At 47.5% G+C, this 19,091-nt stretch overlaps 1 protein-coding gene across 1 annotated transcript; it reads left to right on the forward strand.

The window, feature by feature from the left end:
* On the forward strand, positions 1 to 5,491 carry LOC133357416 (secreted phosphoprotein 24-like). The gene is made up of 4 exons (XM_061575341.1): positions 1 to 250; positions 712 to 831; positions 2,837 to 2,965; positions 5,273 to 5,491. The coding sequence occupies exons 1-4, from the start codon at positions 83 to 85 to the stop codon at positions 5,399 to 5,401; spliced, it is 546 nt and encodes a 181-aa protein (XP_061431325.1). The 5' UTR covers positions 1 to 82; the 3' UTR covers positions 5,402 to 5,491.
* Positions 5,492 to 19,091: the final 13,600 nt, after the last annotated feature.

A 19,091-nucleotide genomic window follows, 5' to 3' on the forward strand; every position in this document is an offset into this window, starting at 1 on the left:
CCAACAAAGACTCAACATTTAAAGTCAGAGGCTCCATCCAGATCGATCATTAGAAGGGATATTTCAGCAACATTCGTCAGCTATGGGGCCAGCTGTTTTTCTCGGGCTGCTTGCTGTACTGCTGTGCCATTGCAGTACAGCTCATTCAGCACGTCTAAATGACAAGCTGATGGCAGTGATTATTAAGAAGGCCAATTCGGAGCTCCAACAACCGAACCTGTTTGGGATCTACAAAGTCAAGAAAGTGAAGGTCAGTTCGAACCGCAATATAAAAGTAACACTGAATGAGAATTGCTTACTTAAACACAAATGCCTTCACTGCCATAAAATGAAAACAATATCTACAGTGCGTTTCTGTTATTTCCACTTTTTTGACATCTTCCCATTGGCTTAAGCTCCACCCATCTTACTCAATCTCACAATCGTCTCCTCACATCATAACACCACCGCTCCATAACCAGAAAAATATCTCAATAACTGTGGCCTACAAATATATACATTTAAAATGAGAAACGTTTCGGGCAATTTTCCATCTGGACTCATCCAGGATTTTCCATGTAACAAAAACGTGTTCCGATTGATGTATAGCACACCTTTCAATGGAAGATCAGTTGAGATTGTTTTCGTTTTTAAGTGACAATGTTACAGACCCAACACGATCGTTGAGCAATTGTGCTGCTGTAATAATACACCGATTAAATGTTGTCACAGGTGGGGAGTGGCAAAATGGGATCCACCAGCTTCGTCGACTTTGAGCTGAAGGAGACTCTCTGCCCTCGCTCCAGTGGAAAGAACCCATCCACCTGCGAATTCAACCCGGCAGCGTATCCCGTGAGACCACATCATTAGATGCAGCATGCAGTTAGGGTTTGCAATCTGTCATGGTTTTCCCAGGATCATCCTTTTAAGGTAGCTGTACGAGTAAACCTATTACGTCTTCCCAGGATATTGAACGCCAACGTTTTTGTTAATTATGTAAGAATACACCAAATCGAGACAATGCATTTACATAGAATTATCCTCTTCAGTCATGATGAGAAATCCTTCTTCTCATATGGCCTAGTTTGTGTACTTCCAAGGTGACAACCCAATGTGCAGTCTGATTACTGGCATTTCCTGCCATTGTACATATGTAGTGTTGCACTCACACGGACATTCTTAGCTTTTCTCCTGACACTTTATTTACCTCGCATCCAGTGTGGATGCTCCTTACTTACGCGATAACCAATCTGCCTCCCCGCTATACTCAGCTATCTCTCTCACTCAATACTCTGCTAACTCTCTCACTCAATACTCTTCGCTCACACCTCCGCTCTCGTCCCTGCCCCGAGCAGGAGATCAGCCAACATTGCTGGGGAGGACAGGGTAAGGGCGAGGTCCCAGGCATCTTCTCCCCGACTCTTGTGTTCTTCATCCCTTGAGCACCAACCAGCCATCTCCCCATGTTGCTCCGCATACTCCCTTATATATCCCTCCTTATTTGGGGTCCTCAATTACCCCCCATTAAGCTGGCGCCTCTACAGCACCTCCTGCACGCACTCTCTCTCTCTCTCTTTCTTATTGCCCCCATCTCCCGCCTCTCCGGCGTCTACCCCGTGTTCCAACACTCGCACCTGCTCGCCCCCAAATGCACCCGCTCAATCACTGCTTCTCCCCCTACTTGCAGCCGCCTCTCCAGGTGCCTAATCCATGTCTCCCCGCTTACCTCTGCATGATCTCAGTTGCACCCTCTCTTTGCTAACCCTGCGCGTTATGCCACTACACATATACAAGGTGCTTCAATTGTTTTAACACTTCCAGGCTCTGGAGACCACCTGGAGAAGATCCCAGGCATGTGTTGACAATGATGGCGAACAAGTGAAGACTCTTTGACTTTTGAAAGCTATTAACATACATTTGTTCTGTGTATTATCCGTTCTTTTTCCATTAAAAACGATAGTCCTATTCAGATTCCAAAGAACACAGGATGAGATGTTACTATCCTTTGTGCAAGCACTTCCAAGAGTTCATGAACAGTGAGCCTGGTGAAATTTGGGGAGCGCATCGTCAGTAGTGACCCTTTGGTTCCTAGGGTGTTTCGGCCTTTCATACTATACACCCTCCCCAAAGGCGGCCAGCGACAGGGTGATCAATCCTACGCTTGCGTCCCATTCCCAATTAGTCATAGGAGTTGCCTTGTTGTTGGTAGCCAATATCCCATGGGACTATGCATGGCAGAGGCGTCCTCCTCCCTGAGTCAAGCATTGTTGACTGCATACCTCCATATGAGTGTTAAAAATATGCTGAAGCACCCTGTATGTATGTTGAACTTCTTTCGCATCGCACATAGCTAACCATGCTAATCAGAGGTGCATATGAATGATGCAATTGGTAAATTATCAGGTTGCTATGCCCTGTGTAATCCCCGAGACCAGCTATTTAGATGTCACTTGGGATATGTAGAGGAAAAAAAACTCTTGAAAGCATTACTGTTTGGCTTGATGAAGTAAATCAACATTTTCATAGGAAGAATTATTGTGAAAGCATAAAAAGGTGAAAAAGATAGCAATGATGCTAACATATGATAACGATGTTCATTGCCATGATTTTTCAAAAAGCATTCGTGATGTTAAATATGCTACTGATGATATTCAATAAAATAAACAAATTACAGTACAGATAGTCATTGAGAAAATTTGGCATTTACCAATTTTAAAAATGGTCCTGAAAATTAGCAAATGATAAACAATCGTAAAAAGCTTTGAAGAAAACGTATTTTAATAATGATATGGCAACTCCAGGAGATGGTACACAGTCTCCTAAATCCCGACAAACGTAACGGAACTGCTTCTGACAGGCGCTATGGGAGTGTAAAGCGATCCTAACCAAGAGCAACACAAACGCCCCTGTGGTGTCGGACCTGTCATGCGACCAGGAGAGCAGCGAGGAGTCGGATAGCGACAGCCACGACGACACTTTCGGCCGGGTGAGTGCCAAAGTGCCCGAGCTGTTTGCTTCATCCCCAAACAAATCTGGGTCATTCCTGGGCAAAAGTAGAACTCTGTTCTGCCTCCACAAACAAATAAACATTGTATATTTCGATTTAAAGCTTTCGTGACTGCAGGAATTAATCTTCTTGGTTCTTTCGGTAAAGTCACGTAGAAGGGAAGTAATAAAATAATACAAATTAAACAATATAATAATAACATAATAAAATAATATAATATAATAAAATAACATATTAATATAATTATATTATATTATTTTATTATATTATTTTATTATATTATTTTATTATATTATTATATTATGTTTTATTTTGATTATTTTATTACTTCCCTTCTACGTGACTTTACCGAAAGAACCAAGAAGAATAAACATTGTATAGTACATCTGCCCACTGGATTTCCAGACTAATATTATGCATCAGCGTTAGGTTAAGCAAGCAATTTCGGATGTGGTTTTGACCTTTTGGATAACTCATCATCAAAATTCGGCATGTTAAACAAATATTGTGGTGATACAACATTATAGGTAAAAATACTCTATTTAAACCATACCAGTTCAATGAAAAAATACACTATTGTATGTGAACTTATTAAGCATTTGTGGCGCATCATGGGTTAAACAATATATGAACAATTCTGTATGTACTTGTGCAGATAGTCCATCTTCCGATAGGCTTTATTTATCTGACACAATGTGGTTTTGCTCTAAGATTTGCTTTAACCTATAATGCTCCACAGCAATGTATGCCGAAGTTTGGGAAATTCCTGACCCGGTAATGTTTCCCACTGGTCATGAGAAAGTGAATAGGTGTCATGTGGGTCCAGTACGGATGTCTTTGGAACGTGCAATATCATTAGGCTATCCTGCTTTGAGCACTGCACCGGCATAGGTCCCAGCAGGCATGTATCAGTGTATGAATTCTGAAATTCACGATAAGGGTTTTCACCTCTCCTGATTTTCCTAGGCTCATTCTTTTTTACAGGAAGATGTCCTGACAAATATGTAATTTTGGGACAGAATTCCTTAAAAAGTTGTTTATTTTATGCAAATACTTTGTAACATTAGTAAATGTTTGTCTGTTACTAAATACATTTCAATGAGTAACTGTTTATATACCAATTGAATATGGTTCATCATTGAACGTTCCTAAAACTGCATTTCTATGACCAAAACTTCATTTCTGTTACGGCCCCAGTCACCGATCATAAATCACTCGATCTCCTGGCTTGTCTAATAATGTCTGCGATGAAAAAGGGGCCATTGCCCAAAATGTTTCCTATTATGTGTAGCCGGTCGGCCCTGTCCCTCTCCTCTGGCTGTAAATCCTAATGAGGGAGACTGTTTGGTTAATAGATGACAATATGAAATAACAAAGTTCAGAGACGATGACAAAGTATTCCGTGTTGTGGTTTATCCTCCGGAAGAAGTTTTGTGTATCTCCACAATAGCTGAGCACCAGCGGTTTGTAAAACACTAAAACTTTATTTTAAGTGTTCTTCAGATGGGCAATTACATATCTGGAATAGTGACCAAACACACCTTCTCCACGTTACAACACCGCAGCTCAATCTCTCAGCACAAATTCCGCCCAAATCTAAATTGGGGGCATGCCCTGTATTCTACAGTGTGCATGGGGCTTGGGGTCAGCAATGCATTCACTGTAAATTAAAAAAACGCACCGGGATACCTGCAGCTATAAGTAAAGTGCACAAGTATATGTGTGATTAATCACAGGTGACCTCACACCGCCTACATATGCAATGCTGCCTCTTTTGGGCAGTGTTATTGATTCTAGATTTGAAGCTTTCGTGACTGCAAGGATTCATACTCTTAGTTCTTTCTGTAAAGTCACGTAGGTAAAAAATGAAATACAAATTAATTAAAAAAATAAAACAATAAAAATCACGACGTTTCGGAGGCAACACAAGTCTCTGTCATCAGGTGGGACCGTCACAGCCAGATTTGCTGCATCAAGTGAGGGAGGGATTCAAGGTGTAATCTCTTGAGTACCAGTTAAGGGGGGAGGGGGGGAGGGGCTTATCAGAATGTGGTAGCCAATGAATGGAACGTATCGGGAGGGGGGGGCGGGGCTAACAGAGGGACGAGGTACTCGTGGTCGTGGTCAACGACGTGTTTGTGCGCAAGCCACTGTGGATGCACATAAGTGTTATTGATGTTTGTTCTTGTGTGCCACTGCCAATGCAAGCCTCACTAAACAAGTTTTCTTCATTAAGATGTTGCGTGCATCATTTCACAAAGCTGTCTCCTTTTTGCTACATTGCAGTTCATGAATCGGCGGTCAAAGAGAGCGGAGCCTCAAGATGGCAAAAAGAAACCGGCACGAAGACCTGGGTTCATGCATATTGCCGGCCGCCCTGGCAAACCAGAAACGAAGGAGCAAATTCCGATGTAAAGCTTTCGTGACTGCAGGGATTCATCTCTTGGTTCTTTCGGTAAAGTCACGTAGAAGGGAAGTAATAAAATAATAAAAATAAAACACAATAAAATAATTCTCACGACGTTTCGGCCACAACGCAAGCAGCCGTCCTCAGGTGAAAACCAGGTCCGTCGAGGCGACAGAGTCTGAATGAAACAGCACACGAGCTTGGAGCATATATATATATATATATGCTGGGCGCCTTGACAAAGTAATTTGCATATCAAGAGGAATTTAGCATATTTATGGAAAATGCAGGAATGTGATTAGTACTACATGTGCATGTGCATTATGCAGGATTAACAGCATCAAACGGAGCTGCAGTTGCTGCTGCTGCTGCAGTTGCTGCTGCTGCTGCAGTTGATGCCTTATCCATGTTAATATAACACTATGTATCATTCTACCCACCCTAATGTGTATCACACTGCTATATATTTACTATACAATTACGACACCATACATTACTCTGCACACTGCACCAAGCATACAAATGTATAGTGGCAGATATTGTGGCATTTGTATGCTTGGTGCAGTGTGCAGAGTAATGTATGGTGTCGTAATTGTATAGTAAATATATAGCAGTGTGATACACATTAGGGTGGGTAGAATAATACATAGTGTTATATTAACATGGATAAGGCAGCAACTGCAGCAGCAGCAGCAACTGCAGCAGCAGCAGCAACTGCAGCTCCCTTTGATGCTGTTAATCCTGCATAATGCACATGCATATGTAGTACTAATCACATTCCTGCATTTCCCATAAATATGCTAAATTCCTCTTGATATGCAAATTCCTTTGTCAAGGCGCCCAGCTTATATATATATACCTGGTTTTCACCTGAGGATGGCTGCTTGCGTTGTGGCCGAAACGTCGTGAGAATTATTTTATTGTGTTTTATTTTTATCATTTTATTACTTCCCTTCTACGTGACTTTACCGAAAGAACCAAGAAGATGAAGCAGAAAATGTTACATTTTCAATAATGTTATCAGACCATGGCCGGAGAATAAACTTAATTATTTGCTTACTGATCTCCAATTGACTATACTTTGGTCATGTACTTTTGTTGAAAAGCATAATAAAATCATACTGTTACCTATAAACGTAATTTTTGTCTGTCCGTCTGTCTGTCTGTGGATGTGCACTTGCGAAGGATTTGGCTTGCAAAATCGTGGGGTTGTCGCTATTCCGTTTTCCCTTCCGTCAACTTTAAAATAGTGAAATGAACAATTTAGTGCTATTTATCATTATTTAATTATTTCGTTGCACCACTAAATCTATCCGGGGGTTGCCCCTAGCAACACACACGCGTTATCGGTGGAGGGTGGTGGGGATTTCTCCTTCGCGTTCAAAATCCAAAAAAAATACAACGCTGAGGTAAATTCATCAAAGTGTCATGTCCTCTTCTCTCCCCCCCCACCCCAATGTGTGCACTTACTACTATAGGGTCGATAGATACTAATATCGCACTTAGATAGTATTATTGTAGTGCGGGCGGAGGGATGGTGGGGGGCGGGGGTAGCAGCCCAGCCCCAAGCCTGCCAAGGTGCCACCTCGGCCGGCTGGGCAATCTAAGTGAGGCCGCGGGCTCTGCACGGGACTAAACCTCACCACGGCACTCTGTCTGGTTAGTAGTTTGTCGATATATACTGCTATAGTGTCAGCATCTACTACTGTAGTGATAGCAGGTACCACCACAGTCAGTATGTACTGCAGCAATCATAGCAGGTAACACCACAGTCAGTATGCACTGCTGTTATCATAGCAGGGACCACCAGAGTCAGTATGCTCTGCTGTAATCATAGCAGGGACCACCACAGTCAGTATGCACTGCTGTTATCATAGCAGGGACCACCAGAGTCAGTATGCACTGCTGTAATCATAGCAGGTACCACCACAGTCAGTATGCTCTGCTGTAGTCATAGCAGGATACAACAGTCAATATGCACTGCTGTAGTCAAAGCAGGTTCCACCACAGTCGGTATGCACTGCTGCAGTGATAGCAGGTTCCACCACAGTCGGTATGCACAGCTGCAGTGATAGCAGTACCACCACAGTCGGTATGCACAGCTGCAGTGATAGCGGTACCACCACAGTCGGTATGCTCTGCTGTAGTGATAGCAGGTATCAAACAAGCAGGGGTCAAAATATTTTTTCATGGGGGGGGTCGATAATTTTTGGAAAAAAATTTGACCAACTATTAACCCTCCATTTTATTACTTTTTGGACTTCTGCAAGCCTCTTATAATTTTATTCGTGGAGAAATGGACAAGCGGCCCACCGGGCTTCACAATAGCTTAGTAACTAGTGTATGTATATGTAAGGTTTTTAAGAGAAGATTTGAAATATTTTTTTGCCCGGGCAAGGCCGGGTACTTCCCGCTAGTATATTATAAAAAAAAAGTTATCTGTCTGGATAAGCAGGGGTGAGACGAAACCCGCGCAGGAGAACTGCCTGCCGGGCACGTGGTGCATGCACAATTAATACGTGGGGCACGGGATCGCAGAGTACAACACTTTCAAAGTTTAGAACACTTATGTCCAGTTTGGTGGCTGAACATTATTTAGAATAAGTTTGTAAGTGAACTTGGAGGTTGACATGCACACCAACGATGGACGTGAAGACTTCTCCAGGGTAGATTACCTTTTATTCTCCAACTCGAAATCTGTATACAGGAGAATGTGTGGTGCCACAGCCGCGAAGCCACACTGCAAGCGCTGCGACCCCCCTTGCCCCCCCCCCCCCCCCCCCCACTGAGTACACACACGCAGCACACACACATAGTGTCCTGGTGGGGGATTGCTTGGCACAATAGGTTTTAATCCGAAGGGTCGCTATGAAGAAAGTCCCATGGTTTCCCGGTGCCTGGGGATTGGCCGACCCTCGCAGGACAAGTTACATCGCGTTGCCCCTGAGTTGGCTTAATAGTGTATGGGCGCAAAAGGTTTACCGGGCCAGCCGCGATGAGTCATTCATGATATTGGGAGAAGCTGGGGTGGAATAAGTGAGAAGAGCAGACCATGAGGTCAGGGGATCGTAGTGCCACGACCCCCCCCCCCCCCGACGCCCATACCGAATACATACTCACAGGGTGTGTATTCACCAGTCGGGCGTTATTCCGGATTAACAAGGGTGAGTAATGCATTCATGAGTATGGATGGAAAAAAAATTGGTCACAGAAGCACCGGCCGCGACGCTCCATGTGAAATGGTTTGATAGAGGTGCTACACACTGAACTTGGGAGGCAACACGATTTATTGTTAACACAACGGCTAACTCTTAAACTAGGGTGGTGAACACCGACCTATCCTCACTATCACACACCATCACTTGCTAACACTCGCTAACACTGACGCTCTGATACGACTAGCGTGACCAAGCCAGGAGGGCTACTGGTGGCCACGCTGACTTGAGGCTTGACTCTTCTTCATCATGAGGCGTCTTCATGATGCATCTTCATCCCGGACCCGAGCAGCCCCGATGCAGGTGCGGAGCCCACTTATTTGCTCCTCGGCGTGTCCGGGCCACACCCCAGCCACGCCCACCTTCGAGAACTCTCGAGAAGGCTCTTCTTCTGTCCACGTGGTCCTCCAAGGTGCCCCTGGGCCACCCGGCCCCCACCTTGATTCGGTCACGTGTCCAGCCGGGTTCATCCAGAGTGCCACGGCCTCACACAACCCCTGCGGTACTGACCCACGGCCTCAAGACCCCCCGATCCGGCCGTGACGTCATTCCCACATGCAGACGTAGTGACGTCATGCGTGTGTGTGTAGGCCCACATGGTAGTGACATAACAAGTCACTACACATGTGTAATAAAGGACTCTCAGCCGTTGTTGTTCTCCGTGTCCTTTATTGGGTTCTTGCTCGCACCCCGCGATGTCTCCGCTCCGACCCACACCATCTGCTCGCACCCCGCGGTGTCTTCGCTCCGACCCGCACCTTCTCCGCCTCGTGCCTCTGCACGTCGTCTGAGTCCTCCGCTCCCGCTCACTCTCTCTCTGCAGCCACCCCGCTGCTCGTATGCTCCGCACACTCTGCAGCCCCCTTGCTGCTACGTGTGCTCCCCGCGCACCCAGCAGCCACCCTGCGGCTCCGTGTGCTCCCGCACACTCTGCAGACACCCCCGCTGCTCCATGAACACCGCTGGCCGACGGTGCCATGACTCCTGCCTCGTGGCGCTCGCGCCACTCCTCGCCAGCTCTCCGGGTGGCCTCTCCCTTCTCTATTCTGTCTCCACTCACGATCTCTTTCCGGTTCTCCCCTTATATCCTCCCCCTCACGTGACCCTGACTCCTCCTCCTCCACACGTGACCCTGACTCCGCCCATTACACATGTAAGGGTAAAAAATGGGAAAAGACGGGGCTGTAACCATAGGTAGGCACATGATTGGCCACGCGGTACAACACGACCCCGGGCTTTTGAAGTCAGGAGAATAAACTGGAGCCTGAGACCGTTTTAAATAGATCTTCTTCAACATCTTCGCCACCAAACCCCCTCGCCCCCCCCCCCCCCCCTGGGTGAGTGTCTCAATTAGAGGCAGAGCTTGGACAAATGAGCATTGTTAGTGGAAGGGGGAGTGGGCATGGGGCCTCCTATGGAACCACCGCCCTTCCCCGTGCGTGGTATCTATGCAACCAATGGGGGCATTTCATGAGAGACTGTCCCCAGATCGTCCGCGCTAGACAAGTGCCAAAGTTAAACGCCAATGCCCCCTAGAGAGTGACCCAACTCGGGGTGCAATCGACACGGTCCCAACACAAATAGACGATAATGATAATGGCGAGCGAATGACCCCCACACAGATGCTGACAACAACACCCATGAAGGCGGTGACTGTTGGCGACTGGCTGCGGGAGCTGGTGGCAGGAATCACGGGGGCAACGTCACTGGTGGAAGGGCAGGTGAATGGGCGGTGTAAACGGATTCTGCGTCTTCGCACTCAGCGATTCTACACACAGCAACTTCGCATCTCCACCGCTGCCCTCACCTATGCTCCCTCAGATCCGCTCACCCGTCTGTCCAACACCCGCGCGGCAACGGCGTGAGGGTTGAGGTCCAGTTGATGGCTGGACCAGCAGCGGCGAGAAGTCTTCACTCTTGGTGCCCGGCAACCACTCGCCCCTCACTCACACACATTCCCGCTTATATCCCCCTGCACATCCCGAGTCCTCACGTGCTTCCACTTAAGCTGCCGCCAGGCCGGCGCCAGTTGTCCCATTAATCTGTTATCATCACCCCCCATCTCCCGTCTCCTAGGCGCCAACCTCCGGTCACAGTGTAGCACCTGTTCGACCTCGGTTGCACCCGCTTCTCCCCTTAATTACTGGCGGTTTGTCTGTGCAAACCTCATGTTGCAACGCGCACACCTGTTTGCCCTCCATTGCACCCGCTTATGATGCAATACCAGGTTCAGATTGCATCATTCATTGTTTTGCTCAAAAAGCAAGTACTGTCTAAACCCATTCATATATTTATTAATAGATACAGTCAAAGATTATTTTTAGTCATTTCTGGTTTCAATTGAGATCCCTTCCCTTCATAACTCACTTATCCTCCGCCATTCCCAAGTGAAGGGTCATATATACCAACCCAGTAGCATATTTTGAAAACTAGAGCCACTCAACAATTTTAAGCATCATTTTCATTCTCAGTCACCCAAAATTAGTAAAGTTGGATTACATTTATTTCGGAAGCATTTTGGCTGTAAACCAGTGTCACTATGCTAATTTGACTCCTAAAATGTACACAATAAATCAGTAATTGGCGCCGATGATGGCAGCCTCGGCCGGTCGGTGCGCCCTGTTTTATCTTGTTTTGTCTGTTAATTCAGTGTTCTGCCAAGATTTTCGGAGTTTTCTAACAAGAGACGAACTTCTAAACATCAGGGAAACAACTCCTGTGGATTTATTTCCCACTTTTCTGCTTCCAGCGGCAGAATTCAAGAGCCGAATGGCTCACAGGACTATACCTAATAAATGAACTTGAAACTTTAAATTAGTGGGCATTCTAGTCAAAGCCGCGCTAGGCTTTGCTCAAGCAGCGAAACGCTGCCGAAGGGGTAAACGGTCGGGGGCTCTAGTACGGCTACGCAGACGCGGGAACCGAACAGTGCTTCCAAGCTTTTTCCTCTCCAACGTACGTTCACTGTGCAACAAAATGGACGAACTTCAGCTACTGATGGTGAAAAACAGAGACTTTCTTTCATCTTCTGTTTTGTGCTTCACGGAGACATGGCTGTGTGATTTGATCCTGGACACTGCGTTACAACTGGCAGGCTTCCAACTCGTAAGATCGGATGGGGACATAGCACTCTCCGGCAAGACGAAAGGCGGTGGTATTTGTTTTTACACTAACAGTGGCTGGTGTGCAGATGTCACAGTGATTCTACAACATTGTTCTCCGGACCTGGAATACATTTTTTTAAACTGTAAACCCTTCTACTCGCCTCGCGAGTTCGCGTCGCTGATTTTGATCGGAGTTTATTTGCCGCTGGGTCCTCAGGTTAAAGAGGGCCAACGCATGCTCGTCGACCAGATTCTGAGTGTGGAGCGAGCAAATCCGGATTCCCTGGTTATCGTACTCGGCGACTTTAACAAAAGTAATCTCAGCCACGATTTCCCCAAATACAGACAATTCATCAAATGCCCTACCAGAGAAGGGAACACTTTGGATCACTGCTACACTACAGTCAGTAGAGCCTACCATGCCGTCCCCCGAGCAACACTGGAATACTCTGACCATGCCATGGTCCACCTGATTCCTGCATACAGGCAGAAACCAAAGCTCTGTAAACCTGTTGTGAGTACATCTAAACAGATGGGCCAGTGAGGCTATGGAGGATCTGCGGGCGTGCTTGGACTGTACTGACTGGGATATGTTCACGACTGCTACCAATAGTCTGGATGAACTCAGAGGCTGTGACGTCGTACATCAGCTTCTGTGAGGACTGCTGTATTCCCACACGCACCAGGGTGAACTTCAACAACAACAATCTCTGGTTCTCAGCAAAGCTCATAAGGTTGAGGTTGGAGAAGCAGGAAGCATTTAGGCGTGGGGATAGAGACAGATTCAAGGAGTCGAAGAACAGGTTTAGCAAGGCGGTGAGAAAGGCGAAACGACTGTACTCAGAGAGACTAAAACACCAGTTTTCTGCTAACGACTCTGCTTCTGTCTGAAGAGGGCTCAGGTAGATCACCAACTACAAGCCCAGAGCCCCCCACACCGCTAACGACTCCTGCCTGGCCAACGACCTGAACGAGTTCTACTGCAGATTTGAAAGACAATTGGACTGTCCTGATCTACCCCTTCCCACCCAAGAGGCCTCCCCCCCCCACTACAGAGGCGACTCTCTCCATTCAGGAGGGAGAGGTTAACAGACTTTTCAAGAGGCAGAACCCTCACAAAGCAGCCGGGCCGGACTCTGTCTCTCCAGCGACCCTCAAGCACTGCGCTGACCAGCTGTCTCCGGTGTTCACCAACATCTTCAACACCTCACTGGAGACATGCCATGTACCAGCCTGTCGCAAGTCCTCCACCATCATCCCTGTACCCAAAAAGCCAAGGCCAACAGGACTTAATGATTACAGACCCGTCGCTCTAACCTCTGTGGTAATAAAGTCTTTTGAGGGCCTGGTGCTGGCACACCTCAAAGCCATCACAGACCCTCTCCTGGACCCCCTGCAGTTTGCCTACAGAGCCAACAGGTCTGTTGACGACGCAGTTAACATGGCCCTCCACTTCACCCTACAGCACCTGGACTCCGCAGCAACCTACGCCAGGATCCTGTTTGTGGACTTCAGCTCTGCTTTCAACACCATCATCCCTGCCCTGCTTCAGGACAAGCTCTCCCAGCTGAACGTGCCCGACTCCACCTGCAGGTGGATCACAGACTTCCAGTCTGACAGGAAGCAGTGCGTTAAGCTGGGAACACAAGTCTCTGACTCCCGGTCCATCAGCACCGGATCTCCTCAGGTCTGCGTCCTTTCCCCTCTGCTCTTCTCCCTGTACACCGACAGCTGCACCTCCACGACACCACCCTCATTGGGCTCAGTCAACACTGTGGAGTCCTTCCGCTTCCTGGGCACTATCCTCTCCCAGGACCTCAAGTGGGAACTGAACATCAGCTCCCTCATAAAGAGAGCACAACAGAGGATGTACTTCCTAGGGCAGCTGAAGAAATTCGACCTGCCAAAGACAATGATGGTGCACTTCTACACAGCCATCATTGAGTCCATCCTCACCTCCTCCATCACCATCTGGTACGCTGCTGCCACTGCCAAGGACAAGAGCAGACTGCAGCGTATCATCCGCACTGCTGAGAAGGTGATTGGCTGCAATCTGCCTACCCTCGAGGACCTGTACACCTCGAGGACCCTGAGGCGAGCGAGGAAGATGGTGGCCGATTCCTCCCACCCTGGACACTCTCTGTTCCAGCTACTCCCCTCCGGCAGAAGGCTGCGGTCCATCAGGACCAAAACATCACGCCACATAAACAGTTTATTCCCATCCGCTGCTGGCATCTTCAACAAGGCCAAGGGCTCACACTGACTTTAACATTTTATCTGCACAACGACACCTTGCCATATTTGCACTATGTTACCATATTTGTATTTTTATATTGTATACTATAGCTATTTTATATTTTATTTTATTCAAATTTTTTACATACTTTAGCCCCTTAGTATTAGTTAGACTTTGTATCTTTAGTATAGTTAGACTTGTACACCACTTATTTAAGATTTAAGATTCCTATATGTTGAATGCATGCACCTTCCTGCCAAAGTAAATTCCTTGTCTGTGCGAACTTTCATGGCGAATAAAACCCTTTCTGATTCTGCTTCTGATTAAAAGACCTTGTAACTTTACGGACACCACCTTATCTTCCGCATGTTTCAGACACCTGTTCAACCTCTGTAGCAAAACAACTCCCTCAATAACCAATTCTAGAATTGTCCCATCGATCTCTACGGTACATCATAGCCGCAGTGTCTACTGCACCTGATGTGTGTTAACCTTTTTGGTGACTCGAGTGCACGCACCTGCACAAAGGCGAACGCTACACAACAGCTCTCAGCCCACGTGGCACAGCACGTGCGCATCCGTCATTGCTTCCACTCCGATTCTCGCTTCACTCGAGCAACCCCAGTGGGGGGTGGGGGTAAGGCAGGGCCTCCGGATTGCACATGCATGCAAGAGAGAGGGGGCAAGAGGCTCAAGCCCATGCAAGTTAAATAGGATGCGGTTAACCAGTGTTAATCACTTCAAGGCCAGCGAGTCACAGGCGGACCCTGGTGGCCTTTAGTGCAGGCCACTAAGGCGTGCGGCCCCCCGACAATACACAAAAAGTGAAATCAACCCCCCTTCCCCCATCATTATCATCGTCGCCGTACTGCTGTCAAATACCCGAAATGGGTTTCGAATGTGTGGCGGCCCTCACACTGATGATGTCTTAACGGGGGAATGCCCCCCCCCCCTTCCCCCCCTCTGAAAATGAGTGAATAACACTGAAATTACTCTCTCTCAATCCGCGAGGGTTGCGTTCTTGAGCAATGCTCGCGAATGCAGAAACCTTGTTCAACGGGGAATAATGGGGGTTTACGTTCCTGGTATGAGTGAAAATCGGGGTAGGTGCGGGGGGTAAATGTTTAATAACAATGACTACAATCAATAAATAATATATCATGAAGAACAATTCTCTTTTTTATCCTTGATGATGATGCTGCTGATTTGAGGACGACAATGGAGGTGGTGGTGGTGGTGGTGATGATGGTGAGGAATTCAGGAAAATGGCTCCTCAGAAGATGCAATGATAAGAGGAACGTGCGGGAAGTTCAACATATACACATTTTACTGCTATCCGCCCCGTGATCCGTGCCACTTGTACACCCACAAGACAAAGACCCCCCCCGAATAGCCTTAACAGACTGTTGGGGCAAGTGATTCTTTGCGAGCACTTATTATGAAGGCCGGTACGGCACTTGAAGAGGGTGGGTGGCCAGCACGACGCCCGGCCGCCTTTGTCTCCCACGCCGCTCCCAATCAGGCGTGTGAACAATACACACCTCTTCATCCCTATACAGTAGAACCTCGGAGATCGAACGCACCAGAACTCGCACAAATCGGTGTTCGAATGATATGTCCTAACATTTTTTGCCCAGGAAACCGAACGAAATTCGGAGGTCGAACAGGCAATCGCGACTTAACAGAACCTGTACGGATGAGACGCTTATGGCCCAGCGTGCATGACGCTTGCCCAGACAAAGGTGACTCCCCTTCCAAACAATAACACCACCACCTCCTCCTCCTCACCACCTTCCACTCAAGCCATCAACTCCCCTTACTACAGGTAAAGTGAAGTTCAATGTTCATTTATTTCATTTATTCCATATATTTATTCATTTATTCCATTTATTTATTGTGTTTCTTGTTTTTTTTGTATGATTTAATGCATGTAATTACTGTAAACTTTGTATAAAAATGCTTTATAATGAGAGATTTCGCGTGTCTGGAACCAATTAATGTAATTTACATTAATTCTTATGGGGAAAATTAAGTCGGTGTTCGAACAAATCGGTGTTCGAATGGCCTTCTGGAACGAAATAAGTTCGATCTCCGGGGTACCAGTGTACATACTTCGCTTTTCACACATCGATTCCTGTTTAGAGTTACGCCTTTTTTATCTTATACTCAGGCACCAGATTCAGCTTATTTTTGTGACCTTGCCGTACCAATGATCCTCACATACACACAGTTCCGCTTAACACATCGGCTTTTGCGACCAATATCATCCATAATAGAGGTTTTTGGGTTAGATCGCGTAAATATATATGAATGTGTCGTTAAAACCCGCCACCACCCGATACAGCCAACTAGTAAGGGTTGTCACGTAAACAGAACGTGCCAATTCGTCACTAGTACAGCACACCGGTGTGTTGGAGAGCCAAGCCACAACATTTACAATCTGTGTAGAAGTCTTACTGTTTCGTTCCTTATACTGTATAGAGCTGTAACATGCTGGTCCAGATGAATTGTGACACCCCCCCCCCCCCCCCCATTTAGTTCTCTGAAACTTAATATTTTTTGTAAGCGGCTTGCTTGCAAATTATTTTGTCAAGACGCTCGTCGCCCCTCCATCCCAGCATAAATAGTCGCTCCAAGCCTGGTGGTGTTTCATTCAGACTCTGTCTTCTCGACAGACCTGTTCTACACCTGAAGACGGCTGCTTGCGTTGTGGCCGAAACGTCGTGAGAATTATTTTATTGTTTTATTTTTATTATTTTATTACTTCCCTTCTACGTGACTTTACCGAAAGAACCAAGAAGATGAATCCCTGCATTCACGAAAGCTTTAAATCGAAATTCAACCCCCCACTGTTGTCCGTCTTCAAATGTTGTGCGAGATCCCTCGTTACCTTGTGGAAATCTGACACAGATGCACATTACCATTAACGGTCTAAATGCGTAATGTCGAGTAACGGCTATGCAAATCTCGTTGTTTCGTTTGTGTGTAATCGTCTTTCATATGATTCGAAAATAAATGAATAAAACACATTCCTGCGGAGGGAGCTGGTAGGAACGTTGGATTGCTCGGTCAATGGCCAGAGTCAACGGCGGCGTGATGTCTTCCGCAAATATGCCCGACTGAGGGCGGGCACAAGCCGGCGTGAGTAGGTTAAACGTTGAGTTTTTTAAGGGCACCACGGGGTGACCAGCCCCTCCCCACCCAGCCCCACCCTTCCACCCCCCACCTTCCTCACCCAGCCCCTCCCCACCCTCCCCACACAGGCTCCCCCCACCCAGCCCCACTCTCCCCACCCAGCCCCTCCCTGTACGACGGACGGACACAATAATCCCCTGTGGGCGGGTGTAACCAGAAGGTTCCTACCAGTAAAAAGCTTTCTATCTGTACTCTTGCGTGGCCAAGTGGTGATGTCACAGCGCGCATCTGCGTGATGACGTCACCCGCATCCCACTGTGCCGAGTCGGGCTTCGTGTGTGCCCATTGGAAGCCCCTCCCTCCACGCTCACCCCTCCATCCAGCTGCCGCTTGACGCCACAAGGTCATAAGGGACACGTCTTCAATTTGCAATCTTCCCCACTCGGCGCGCGTAAGGCGCAAAACAGTCCCCCAGCGCGACGTCCTCGGCGGACTTTCCTCCCTCAAGCGCCACTGTGACAGCCGTAGGATTCACCGCCGGAGGTTTACAACGACCCGCGCCGGATGCACATGTACAACCAGCCCCATGGGGCAAACGGGATAACGTGTCCACATTACAATGCCATACCCCTTTACGGTATATCACTCGGAACGAGTACTCCTGGAGAATCTCCAGCCAACGCGAGAGCTGCCCAGAGGGCATTCTGTGCAAACCACAAATTCTGCCATAAAGATAAGGCCTATATGGTTGTATCAACTATGCCTTGGCCAACAGTTTCCTACGGGTGACACAGTAACTCTATTCAGCAGTGGACAAGACGCGGCTACCATACGCAACTACCCTCTCCACTCCGTTCTTAACCTGGGACAGGAGAGCTCCTATATATGTGTCGCTAGTGTCTGTGTCAAGGACAAACGGCAGGGAGAAATCTGGGTAATCGAGTGGGGGCGGGTCAGCCAGGTGTTCACAAAGGTCTTAAAACGCAGCCTCTTCCTCCGCCCCCCACTTGAATATCTGGTTCTTAGCCATCAAAGCGTGTAGCGGCTTAGCCACCGTAATAAACTGTGGCACAAATCTGCGATAGTACGATGCAAACCCAAAACTTTGGACCTCCCATGGATTTTGGGGTCAGCCAGTCCCGTATGCATGCCGTTTTTTCAGGGTCCGTGGCTACACCATTTGCACTAACAATGTGACCCAAGTAATACAGAGTTCTGCAGCAAATGACATTTAGCGGGCTTCAATTTCAGATTAGCCGATCGCATCCGAACGAACACAGATCAGTCACTGGAGGTATTCCTAAAAAGTTCGGCTAAACAAATGTCATCTAAAATGGAGGCAGGAGTCCCACTGCAGTCCAACCAAAACGAGCTCCAACAGCTGAAAAAAGGTGGCTAGGGCCGAGTGCAATCCCGTCAAAAGGCAGGTAAATTGTAAGGGTCACTGGGGCGTATGGAATGTGGTTTTAGTTTGGACGACTGAGGGGAAAGTTGCCAAAACCAATAAGTCGAGCGTAGAAAAAGAACGCGCATCGACATACTACCACTGTTCACCGTGACGCACGTGTTGACTACCGGCCTAACAAGCCGGTTCTTCAAATCGGCAACAGGTCAAAAATTACATCTGATATAAGTGGCAGAAGCACCCGTGTGCAACAAAACCCTCATTTCCCTGGAGAGAGACACCACCGAGAAACCCGCAGCAGCCTCGATCACCCGACGTGCCAATTTCCTCCACTGTCCAAGCTTGACCATCAAGTGCGATGCTGGGTGGTGATGACCTCTCAGGGGTGTTCTCGGATCGAGACCCCCCCCCGGAACTCTGGGAGGCATGGGGCAGGTGTATAGAAGCCAGACCTCTGGACGAGTTTGGGGCCAGTCCGAAGATTGAAGCCGAGCTAGCTGAAGCCAGCAGACGAACTAGCCTCAGACCCTGAGAACACCTAGACCCGCTGACCGTCAGGGCCGGGACCGAGTGGGCCAGTAGTCGGAACCCATACCTTGGCTG

The sequence above is a fragment of the Lethenteron reissneri genome, chromosome 58, assembly GCF_015708825.2.
Source record: "Lethenteron reissneri isolate LAM-NWPU_2019-01 chromosome 58, ASM1570882v1, whole genome shotgun sequence".
In the NCBI taxonomy this organism is placed as follows: domain Eukaryota; kingdom Metazoa; phylum Chordata; class Hyperoartia; order Petromyzontiformes; family Petromyzontidae; genus Lethenteron; species Lethenteron reissneri.

Bases quoted from the DNA above. Each gene is read 5' to 3' on its own strand.
- LOC133357416 (XM_061575341.1), top strand. From the start codon at position 83: ATGGGGCCAGCTGTTTTTCTCGGGCTGCTTGCTGTACTGCTGTGCCAT. The intron at 251-711 runs GTCAGTTCGAAC...ATGTTGTCACAG, and splicing joins ACAAAGTCAAGAAAGTGAAG to GTGGGGAGTGGCAAAATGGG. The intron at 832-2,836 runs GTGAGACCACAT...TGCTTCTGACAG, and splicing joins TCAACCCGGCAGCGTATCCC to GCGCTATGGGAGTGTAAAGC.